At 40.6% G+C, this 12,244-nt stretch overlaps 1 protein-coding gene across 2 annotated transcripts in view; it reads right to left on the bottom strand.

The window, feature by feature from the left end:
• LOC143185294 (uncharacterized) overlaps positions 1–12,244 on the bottom strand; it is a 54,361-nt gene that overhangs the window by 11,332 nt on the left and 30,785 nt on the right. For both annotated transcript variants that reach the window (XM_076388212.1, XM_076388222.1), the window contains 16 exons: positions 11,872–12,226; positions 11,456–11,704; positions 11,220–11,366; positions 10,816–11,145; positions 10,553–10,725; positions 10,357–10,477; positions 8,191–8,354; positions 7,675–7,896; positions 7,265–7,518; positions 6,922–7,085; positions 6,412–6,682; positions 6,011–6,265; positions 5,684–5,816; positions 614–782; positions 493–538; positions 209–344 (listed from right to left, as the gene is read on the bottom strand). In XM_076388212.1, the coding sequence (XP_076244327.1) occupies positions 209–344; positions 493–538; positions 614–782; positions 5,684–5,816; positions 6,011–6,265; positions 6,412–6,682; positions 6,922–7,085; positions 7,265–7,518; positions 7,675–7,896; positions 8,191–8,354; positions 10,357–10,477; positions 10,553–10,725; positions 10,816–11,145; positions 11,220–11,366; positions 11,456–11,704; positions 11,872–12,226 (3,189 nt within the window). The remainder of the gene's footprint in view (positions 1–208; positions 345–492; positions 539–613; positions 783–5,683; positions 5,817–6,010; positions 6,266–6,411; positions 6,683–6,921; positions 7,086–7,264; positions 7,519–7,674; positions 7,897–8,190; positions 8,355–10,356; positions 10,478–10,552; positions 10,726–10,815; positions 11,146–11,219; positions 11,367–11,455; positions 11,705–11,871; positions 12,227–12,244) is intronic.

Consider the following 12,244-nt stretch of genomic DNA (forward strand, 5'->3'; position numbering starts at 1 on the left):
GGTACTGTATGTTCTTATATTATTTACTGCATCGTACAGTTAATTTAGAATTTTCAAAGGAAAATTCTGTGTTTCATATTTAATATCTCTGGCATTGAGCAAAGTAACTCAAGGTTCTTAAAACATCGATGCTTAAGTGAATCGTAGCGTAGAGGTAATGCAGAAACTTCTTCAAATTTTAAGTGACGTCTTAATTATTACGATCTACCTTTCCTCCACGTTCCCAGCGCACCAGAGGTGCCTCTGGCGTGGCGTGAACTTTGCACTCAAGGGTGACAGCATCGCCATCGCAACATCTGAGGTCCCGCAGTTCCCTCGTGATCTCCGGCAAAGTCAGCACTTTCCTGCCGATCAACACGAATATTCGTACAATCATTCACGGTCATACATTCTAAATGCTGAAACACTTAGGTGTTCTCTAAATTGCAAAGCGATTGTTCGCCACGTCAATCAACGTAGTTTATCGGATTAATGATCTAGAATTCCACTTACCCGTGTGTGACTCCTGATTTCTTCATCTTCTCCTCTTTGCCTTGGCCTGAAAACATAATCGTTCCTTCATCTAATCGAATTTTCAAGCAGCCATCGGTTTCGTATAGATAGAGAACGTTACCTTTCGCGTAGATCTGCAAAGAAATCACGGCTTTAGCCTCCCCATGGCAGTTTCGAGCTATCACGGAGTATGTCCCCGTAAAATCGAGCTTCGCGTAGGGAATCTCCAGTCGATACTGTGGTCCTTCGCCGACCAGCCGGAAGTGGGCTGCGTCCCGGTAGTAATCAGGCTGTAAATCAAAAGGATTAAATATTGGTAGGTAAACTTGCATTGTAAAAATATATTTTATATGTTTCTTCAGTTTAAAAATTATTGAAGAAGTTTAGATATTATGAAAAAATAGGAAATAAAAGGAAGCCTTGACAAACAACTCATAAATGTAATATCTTCGATCATGTTATAAGTAATTTTTCTTCAAAATTATATTTCTTCTCAAGAAGTTTCTGAAGAAATCAGTTTAATGAACATAAGCGACCTTCCACAAAATGATGCTCATAAAAAACCTAAGAGCATCGGAAAAGTGTTGCAACCTTGATATCGCAATATTTTTCCGCAAGCTTAAGTGTCTCTTTAGCAGTGGCTACTAAGGAACCTTGGTTAGAACGTATATCATTGTTATCAAGCCACGCTATGGAATCGCGCTTGCGTTACGCAGCTTTTATTGCTGACAACAATAACATCGTAACCCGAGTGCGTGCTAGAACGTGAATACCCAGACTGTCTAGAATCATCGAGGAAAGGAAAAACGCAGCGAAGTTTAACGCTTGAACCGTTTACCCTGTCCAACAGGAGATCTCGAAGTACGACCTCGACCCGAATGTCGGCATTTCCGTGACTCTTGCGCCCACATTGAGGTCATCCTCCGTGATTCAACCATTGACGCCACTATTTTTACCATCGACACCGTTGCGAAGCGATTTAATTGGAACTCCATTAACTTCTTACAACATTCTGAAGCTAACACAACTAGACGATCTAATGCGATTTTTTTCTTCGACGATCAGCCTCTTGGCGAAGGCCAGCAGATATAATAAATCAATAAGCGATCGATCGAGGCCCCCACGGGGTTAAAATGCACCGTGAAGCGTTTTAGGCGGACAGAGAGAAGCAGAGAAGGAAGGGCTGTGATATGAGCGAGATGAGAAACGTCTTCGTCAGGGCTCTAGCCCATATAGGGAGCGAAAGTTGAACAGATCGCTGGAGACTGATCTCGTTGTTCGTATGACACGAGTGCCGACGCATATTACTGTTTTTCATTGCTAATTGCACGTCCCTCCTCAGATACGCCTTCGTTAAACCCTCGGGAATTAAGGTCACTGGGAAGACAAACACGATTGTGTCCTTTATTTTTCATGCATGGACACATCGAGGGACCTTAAGTGTATCTTAAATAATTGCAGTCAATTGTCTTCTGCTTGGTACCTCAAATGCCGCAGAATTTCTTCTGCGCTGAAGAATTCGATGCCATGGGTATCTTAAATACCAATGAAAGTTGAAGACTCAATTTGATCTCGAATCGACGCAACAAATGAAGTTTTCAGGAGGCTCTAACGCTCTAAGTTGATTCCTGACATAATGGACCTTCTGAGACCCATCTGTCTTTCACCTGTCTCTTGGCGCAGAACTGTTCGCCTACGATGAAATTTATGCGGACGACACTTCCCGTTACGGAAGAGAGGCGCCATAAACTGAAGCAAAGCCAGTTTGCCGCAAGGACTTCTTGCAATGTCATCGTATATCGATCTATATTTACTTGTGCAGGACAGATTACCTAACAGAGAAAGAAATCTGTCGACAGTAACGCAGTAGCAAGGAACACTTGTAAAGATGTTTTTTACGACTCCAAGTACATTAATTTCAGGTGACTTTATGGGCAATGCGGAAATCGTATAATGGGGGTCGACAATTCTTGAGGATTTTTTTCAATCAAAGATTGAGTGATATTTAATTACTGTGTGCTCAATCTCTCACAGAAATGGAATACTTTTAACTTGTTAATCTGGGAAGGCAAGGTCTTGTCCACATTCTTCGCTATACATAATTATCACCACATGAGTTGTACTTCTTTAGTGAAGAAATACTGTAGGTACTCTCAGTGGTTTCAAACCAGAAAATATACATAATCTTAAGTAGAAAATATAATTTTGTGTTTTACCTTTTCAAGTATCTAATTTTAAATTTATTAAAAAAGTTCACCAGTGACTTCTGAGAAAGTATTAAATTATCAATTCTGAAATCAAGGTATACCAATTCAATGAATGGGTGCAAAGAGAACATAAAGCGGAAGTAGAGTAGTAAAACGATATCCAGGTGATCGACAGTTTTCGACCATCAGCGAAAGGCAGTCCCCCATCGCGAAATCAGCGCGCGTTTTTCCCCATTTAGCAGCTGCAGCTGCACTGAAAACAAACTTGGACGTATTTGGCAGCTCGACTCGGGCCACGCGTTCGTAGTCGCGACGCGTCGCGTCTCTTTGATCAACGGGACAGAACGAGAAAGGGAACTCGGACTTGGCCAACTTTAAAGCGAACAGGCGCTGAAATTAGCGCTTGAGTATCGGTCAGTTCGATGAATACCCTAACGAGCGCCCTGCCGATCTCAGATGACTCATATCGCGGCGGTCACCTCCTCTCGAGATCTTCCAGTTCGATTAGAGTCGCGATGATATTTCAATAAGAGACTGAAGTTGACGAAAATGGTGGTGACAGCTCTACAAGGTAGCGAGTTTAGGCATTAGACGATGTTAGCAGATAGTGGAAGCAGTGGTTCTAGACTGGACGAGGGATAAGATGTTTTATTAATGAAGTGCGTTTCTAAAGTGTCTGTAATACATACTCTATCATCGTTAATTGTTTATATACTTAGTAAATTTAGGGAAATAGTATTATTACATACGTATCTATGAAAGCAATTGTAACTGAATTTTTTAATATTATGATATTGTATGGATCTTATAAATGAAAGGAATTTTTAACAGTAAATATATAAATACGAATGCAAATTTGGTACATTAACTTGTTAATGGATTATTTCTTGGATTTTATGTTTGACTACTGTTAAATGTATAATTAAACTTGCATTATGGATAGTTACTCTACAAAATATAATCAGAGACGAACACTCATGATACGTTGAGGGCGGTGGCTAGCCTCCATCTTCACAGTTTCGCACATAATTAATTAGAAGCGCAAGATAAATACTCAAAGCGCTAATATTCCTTTAAAAATTACAACAGAAAGGTCAAAACAAGGCAGACAATTTAAAACCATGAAAATGAAGATCGTAATTAATCATTAACAATAAGAATACCTCATTAAACAGAAAGCAACATTTTCATAAATGAATCTCTCGTACCTCAAAGAAGAAAAAACAATCTTACTGCTTACGTTTCGAAATCCCACATCGAATATATCCAATAACGAAAAGCAGGGTGGTCAATGATTGGAGAAGAAGATCACAACTCTAATCAGGAGATTTTCAACGAATATTCCGCGTATCCGATATAGGAAGTATCCATGTCACTGATCGACTGTGAAAACGACCGCGAGAAGGATCGGTGGAGGAATGGAGCGGCTATCCGTTCGCCAAAGACACGCGATGACTGTTTTGCCGCCTGTACTTTTTGCAGTACCGATCCATCGACGAAGAAAGCCGACTTCACGTCAGGAAAAGTGGGGAGCCTCTTCTGTGCGTGCTGTTTTCGATAATGCAGATATTCTCGGGTGACGCAGATACCATGTACGCGTGTTTTTCCGGTCACCCATCATTTCCGTTTTCCTTTCCTATTTTATATTACTATGAACCTAGATACCTAAGTGCACACTAAAAATTGTGTCTCCCAAAATTCATTTTTATTTATACTTAAAGATACTTGTCCTAATTTGCAGAATTTTTCAAATTGCATTTTGCTGTTGGAGAGTAATATTAAGATAATTCTAAAATCACCAATATGAAATTAAGTAAATTTCCATCTGCTTCGTAAATATTTTAGAATATTTTTAATACCGAACGAGTAGCATTACAATTCATAGGTGGAATATGACGTCAACACATTTAAAATTACTACTCTTTGATATTCATTGCTCGTCGTTTTGTGTGCGCCACTGTCGGAATAAACTCGGAACAGCTTAATACGAAAGCGTATCGATAAGAACGTGAATGGAATAGAATCTGTAATAATATTCTTGCGTCAATTGAGAAAACAGTTACTTTACGGATTCACTACCATGAAAGAATTTAAGGCTAGATACAACAGCACCGATTCTAACTTAATCTCTTCCTTTACACTGTCATTTCTCAATATATTTTTATTTTTTTCCTTTAAATATCCTTTCTTTTTTAATATAACAGGAGTGAATTATTATTTGTCGTCGTATATAAGATCACAGTGCAGTCTTCTCCGCGCTTCATTAGCAATGGTAAAATCAGAAGTGTCGAGTTGCCGCGCTCAGTAGTCGCATCCGTTCAGTGGTCAGACTCGACAGCGCATTCCCCGCGAACAATCCCATTGTCGGCGAGACCTTCCTCCCGATTGAGTAATAAATTTCTCTCTTTCTCTGGGGCGTCTAACCTCACGCAACTTACTGTTACCTTTTAAAGAGCCGTCCAATATCAATGCCGTTTCCCCGACGCGCATAACGCCCGTTGGCCCATTTATGGGCATAATGCAGCGTATGTTACGTTGTCATTTCTTTTTCGCAGCCACCTTGACCCACATCATGGATCAACGCGGCATTAGGGACACGTCATTTCACCGATTGCGCAACATTTTCTTTCGTTTTCTCGCTTCTCCGTCGTCACGATCCTCCACCCGCTACGTTCCACGAGAAATCACTGTCTCGCGGCGTATCCTGTTCCTCTTTCGCTCTGTATCGTCCCGCCGTGCCGCGAGGAACGTCGACAAATTGTAAGCGATCGAGCTGACCCGAGGAAAAGTTAACTAAATTCTGGTTGGTTGGTACTCTGTTCACGTTTCGCGGGGCAAGGGTATTGCGAAATTTAGTTCGACCAGAACGGTCTTAATTTATGTGGCAGGACTGGTGCTCCGTTGTCAGAGCATAGATCATTCTGGTTGTTGCAAGTATATTGCTCCGTACGAGTTTCACGAGATCGAGGAAAAGTATTGTTTACCTTGAGAAAGTCGCGCAGCCACATCACTTCTGGTTTGGGATCACCGACCACCTCGCAGGATATGATCACAGTGTCGCCCTCGACAGCCTCAGTGGATAGGGGTTTCGTGACGAATAAGGGCTCTTTTGAATATCTGGAAAGTTTAGTTGTTCTTTGTTGACTGTAGGATGTTTCAGAATTACACAAATTTACCTAATCGAGATTATAAGCAAGAATTATAGACCTTTATCTAACTTACTATTTTACATTAATTATGGTTTTTATACAACTCTTTTTGTAATATATTTTTTATTCTCTTTCTGTTCACTGATCATCAGTTATACTTACGGTATATCAGACGCCGATACTGTCACAGTTGGCAGTCCCTCGACAGACACCTCATCATCTCTAATTTCACTGTCAGTGCCAATAACCGATACCCTCGTCGAAGTCTCAGCATGACCGACTTCGTTCGTAGCTGTGCAACTGTACACGCCAGCATCCCTTGCTGTGACCTTACCCAAGCACAGTTCAGCCGCGCCATCGTGGTTCAGGGTCATGACTGCCCTCCTACTCGGTCGAAGACGGATCCCGTCTCGATGCCTGAGGGAAGAATTAATTCTTAAAGTTCCCAAAAAAGAGAAAACGGCACTAATTGGCAATTCTGCTCAGAAGATTTCTTAGAAAGGATTGTTGAAGGAGAAAGTCTATAATTATACTACTTTCAGTTTGTCAAACAGATAACGTACCATACGATACCGACGCTGGGATAAGCCTCTATCTGGGCTGTCATCCGCAAGTCTCCACCCAGTTTCACTGTGTACATTGGATCAAGACCACACAGGAATTCTGGTGGTATGTAAGCGCGAATTCCTTTATCCACGACGAGGATGCACCGACAGGACACCGAACCATTTGCATTCCTTGCTGTCACCATGTAACAGCCGGAATCTTCTAGAGTAGAATGAATGATCTCCAGGGTGTGGAAGTTGGAGTCATTGTTCCAGAATACGTGGCGTTCTTCAACGAGAAAGGAGCGTCAATTAGTGACAATTGGTATTGCACAAGTAAATCGAAGGTTGTAATTGGTTCCTGGAGACTATTAGGTGTTATTATAGAGTGTCGACGTTAAGGACTTTGATTATGTAATAATTTACACTCGAGGTGTGGTATAGCAATTAGTTTAAACAATAGAGTATTGAATTTTTCTTAATTGACTAGTTTGAAGATTAAATAGTATTAATATATATCTTAGTTACCGTCTTCACGTATCTCTGTGCCATTCTTGAGCCACGTGACCGCGGGAGCTGGTTGTCCTGTTACTTGACATGTCAGTCTCACAGGATATGACGCTTGAACTCTTCTATCTCGAAGTCTCATGGTGAACTGTGGAGGCCTGTCTTCTAAATCGTCTTCCCAAGCCCTGTGAATTTATATGACATGTTTGTTATTGAAAATTTTCTATTAGAACTTTTTCCTACCATTATTTTTCCTTTCACACAACTTTTCGTCTCATATAAAACCAAGAATTGAACAGAATTGTATCCTCAGTATTTAAGTGATTTATTTCTCAAACTATAGAGTGACATTAATCCTACGTACCTTGACTTAAGCTTAGCATCAGCTTCGATGATCTTTGGGTCGTTGACAACAAGCACTCGCGCAAATGACGATACTTTTCCCACCAAATTGCTAGCTTCACAAACATATCTCCCAGAATCAATCTCCTGAACATTCCCGATCGTGAGATAACACTTGGATCCATTGTATGAAATCTTACACCTGGTATCATTGTTAGGATCTATTTCAGTCGATTCACGATACCATTTTATGTCGACTTTGGAGACAGTGCGAATCTGCAATATTTTATATCACTTCAGATAATTCTTATTATTCGTTGTCAGCATTTATATACATAGTAGAACTTAAATCATGCTCGTGTGGCAGGGTTGACGATAAATGTGTCAGAATAAAGGTAGGAAATAAAATCAGTCTAATAATAGCGCGCTTGCCTCGCAATCCAACTTGACTGTCGTCCCCTCGAGGGCCTTGAGTTGACCTGGCAAGATTTTCGTGAACTCCGGAAGATCGACGGTCTCGCTGACCCTGACGGGATTCGTCATAGTCACGGACTCACCCCAACCATAGCGATTTCTGGGTGTCACCTGGAACTTGTACTCGCCGCCTGGCTTCAAGTTGAACGCGTCGAACGCGTTGATTGGTGTCATACCCAGCTGATAAAGAGATTTAGAGGATTTGTATGAGGAAGAGAACGTTTAAAAATTTGGAAAAATTTCATAGCTTCATAATTTCATAAATGAACCAATAAATAAGAAGTTAAGAAGGTGTTCTACTATTTTAATATGTTAAGAGATAAGAATTTCTTACTTGGTTCCTTGATGAGCGGCAAAATATTAAAAAAAGTAGTTTTAATGTTATTTGTACTTTAAATGTAGCTAGTCTCAGAAAGTGTTGAGATATCAAATAGTGTACGAGTTTATTAGTGTAGCAAATAATAGGAAAAATACCTCGACCCATCGTGCACCACCCTCACTGCCAAGCAACCAGGCATCAACCCTATAAGCGATGACAGGAGCAGGACCTTTTCTTTCAGCTTTGCCCCAGCTTAAGGACAACCAATTCCTTCCTCCGTCAACCACAACTGGTTCGCTGCTGATAGGACCAGGAACATCTATAAAGAAACGGTTCACTCTAGATATCACTTATAATTAAATTTTCACGAATTTCCTCCAATCACGAAACATTTTCAAATCACTCGATCTTTTGCTGACCTCTGTGTCCATACAAATACTCCAAAAATTCAGTAATCAACAAATTTTTCTCGGACCATGAGCGTCTCAGAGAGATCGTCATGTTTTCTTCCTTGTTGAGGGTCCCATGATCGTTGGGTTTCATTTTTAATTTTCATTTCACGATTCTTCTCAATTTTTACATAAAGCCCTTGTTAAATTGTTCCTTCAAGTGTCTTCGAGTTCAAGTTCAAATGACAGAATTTTCATTGATCCTTCGCGAATGTCTCACGCGTGAGTTGTCTCTCCCAGCGAAAATGTCATACTGTTTCTTCTTGCTCAAGAATTGAAAAAAGTAGGGCGTACGATATGACTCGCGTCTCGACGCCGACTGAATTTCGAATTTGTGGACACAGAGGGATGTTGGAGGGAGGCGAATAATCAAGGCAAACGAAAATAACTCAACGAGAGGTGTTACACGAAGCGTGAGATGTAGGTGGTGTTCGGATTGTCGCCACGCAAAAACCACCTTGTGGAATTGTGTCAACTATTTCCACTAATGATTCTCAAATCAAGTATCGATCCTTTGACACTCATTTCGCATTTAATCAGTCATTAATGTTAGTCCTTGTCAAACTTGTCACTGATCTTGTGATACGTTACTGTAAAATCTTGTTGGCAATTGTGCCTCTCGAGAGATGGCATTGGAGATTATTTACAGTGGACACAAGTGTTTGCAATTTTGTATCGCAATAAATAACGCGTTTCTTGACATCTGTTCAGCGCTCTGACGGTTTTAATAGATCCTCCTAAATTTTTACTTCACAAATTTAGATTCGGAGGCTCTCAAATTTAAATTTATATTGAAAATTGAAGATATGCAGAGAAATATTTTGTGATTACGAATTCCACACTGAGAGTGATGTTTATTTTCCTGTTGGCCTATTTCGAGGGAACCATATGGTCCCACAGTGTCGATTGCTTATTTTTGTGAGCATTTCCTAACTTTAAGAGAAGACTGTTAAATTCTGTGACAAAATTTAGGTGCGCGCCAATTGTTGCTTAAATTTGGACAGTTTCAAGAGTAGCAATCGTGCATTTTAAGTTCAAGTATCCACACATTTGCGTAAAATTAATTAACAACAAACCCCGGGATGCCTGATTCTAATTCGAGAATCATGATAACTTTCCAACACAGCTGGTTTTCTTCCCTATGGTCGATGTACCTATTTAATCATGCCACGAGATTTTTTCTACCTACCTGTATATAATACCTCAGGTTTGTTTCGTGATACAGTATACTTATATTCTAAAGTATGTAAAGGCTTGGTCAAGGAACTGTTACACTTGGCAGTGCTTCAGATTTGAATTCAACCACTCGCACTTGGGATGTTTGCCATTTTATTCAAGCGAATCATCATTTTATGACAGCATTTTAATTCTATGAAGACTTTATATTATGCATTACATTTTGGAAAGAATATTCGATGGAAATTATTGAATAAAAAATCTTCAAAAGAGCAATGGAAATAGAGTCTAGTTAAAAGCCTCTCGAAAACGTGATCGTCTAATCTAGTGTCGTTTGTTTGAACAGACTTTGTTTGCAGATGCTTAAGAAGTGAGGTGTACTTATTCCACGGATGATCAGCCTAAATATTGACGTCACTCCGGGCGTCGGCATAATCCTGGGTTTATTTGGACTTCGTCCATTAAAACCTGGGCCAAGTGTACGGCGAAACTCAGTCACTGTCGGCCCACGACTGCTAATTATAATCGTCTGATTATGCATGTTAACTCAATTAGCGATGCTTGACACCTGCACTGTATCCCGGATGGAGCGCCAACTTACCTTTTCTCAATGTTAAAAAGAACCCTCGCGACGAATTTCGTAGTCGACAATAGTAGAAATTAATCACAAGTAAAAGTAGGCAAAGGTTTACTTACTCTTTAAGTAGCTTAATTCTTCATCTCGACTCTCGCTAGATAGAGCCAGAAGACTTCCGGTATCAGTGCGACTGCTCAAAGAGCTCCAGTCAGGCGTCAGTGACCTGGCACGCTGCTTCACCTGAACAATCAACGAAAATGAAGAAATTGTAAAATAAATATTAGAATAATAATTTATTGAATATTTTGAACATACTTTAATCGAGAAGAAAGTTCTATCGCAACCATGCCTATTTTTCACGAGTATACAGTAGGTGCCCTCGTCTTCAGGCACGACTCTCTTCAGTGTCAATCTGACGTAGTCGTCGATGGTTTCTTTGTGAGATCGTGGACCGTCGGTGATGTCTCTCAATCCTTTCATCCAAGTAACTGTAAAATAAATAGAAACAAGTACATATTATAAGCTATCTATCAATGCTTAAATCTCAAGCAGAGAGTTACTGTTCCTTGTTATTTTACCTCGAGGTTTGGGAACTCCAGAGCACCTGAACGATACGCTGACATCCTCGCCAGCATTGACTGTCATCGATTTTTCCGCGGGTCTTGAGACAAACATGGCTGGTTTCCCGCCATCAATCGCGCTTGGTGATATAACGTCCACAGTCGCGATACTGTCCACATGACCAAAAGCGTTAATTGCTCTGCAAACGTAGGTGCCTCTTTCTGATTCGGTGACTTCTGGCAGGATTAAGGTGTGGACACCAGACTCTGTGAAAGTCTTCGCCTTTGGAACAGAGACTGGCTCTCTTCTTTCGCCGCGGAACCATCTCACTTCAGGCGTTGGCGTGCCTGCATTAATCGTTCATTATATTTGCTTTCAAAATTTTCAGATAAATAATTCTAATCAGGGGTAGTTGGATTACCTTTTACTTCGACTTGGAGAGCCATGGTGCCACCAGTGGGTACACTGTGATCGCTCAGATAGTTGGAGAACCGTGGTCTTCTGGAGGTCTCAAAGGCGAACTGGTCGTCGAGGATTCTGTCGCGTTTGGTGGTTCGTCGATCTCGTTCTTAACAGTAAATAAATATTCGTAGCAATAAATGAGAAGAATTTTGTACATATCAAAATTGCACGCAAATTATTGAAACTAAGTTTTACCATCAAACTGAACCATATGGGATATTTCTTCGGTTCGCAAGTCATTCATCGCTCTGCACGTGTATCGACCACTGTCCGAGAAATTCGGAGCAGCGATTTCCAATCGATAGATACCATCGTCTAGGTAGGTCTGTTTGTAACGATCACCTTGAAGAATGCAGCCATCTTTCAGCCAGGAGATAAGTGGAGTAGGATTGCCACGTATCCGACATTCTAGGATCAACTCGTTGTCCGAGTATCGGTAAGTATCTAAAAAGGGAACACCATACATAAAATAGAATATTATGTAAAAATATTTGAAGCAACAATTTTTATCATGAAACGTGGATGATTTATTGTACACTTGGGATGACATAGATTTTTTGACAATGATGGTGGTAAAAGATTAATTAGTCACATTTTCTTTTGGCACTTACCTTTGATGGATCGAGTAAAGGTGGGAGGTGACAGTGTTGGTTGGAAATCGGGGTATATTTTTAATGTGGATTCGGTGGTTGCAATTCCATGAACATTTTCGGCAACACAGGTATACACTCCGGAATCTTCGGGGAGTGCTTCATGCAGTTCGAAATAGGCCATACCGTTATCAAACCTAGTACGATATCGATTGGAAGTTATATCGAGTTTCTCGCCATCCTTCGTCCAATAGACTCGTGGTTCTGGGTATCCAAGGACAGTACAGGTTAATCTTGTCCTCATACCAACCCCTACTGTTCTATTGGTTAGTCTTGTGCAGAACGATGGTTTCTTTCCCTTTTCACGTGGCAAGATCTGTCGAAAAAGTGAATT

Source organism: Calliopsis andreniformis, chromosome 2, assembly GCF_051401765.1.
Source record: "Calliopsis andreniformis isolate RMS-2024a chromosome 2, iyCalAndr_principal, whole genome shotgun sequence".
In the NCBI taxonomy this organism is placed as follows: Eukaryota; Metazoa; Arthropoda; class Insecta; order Hymenoptera; family Andrenidae; genus Calliopsis; species Calliopsis andreniformis.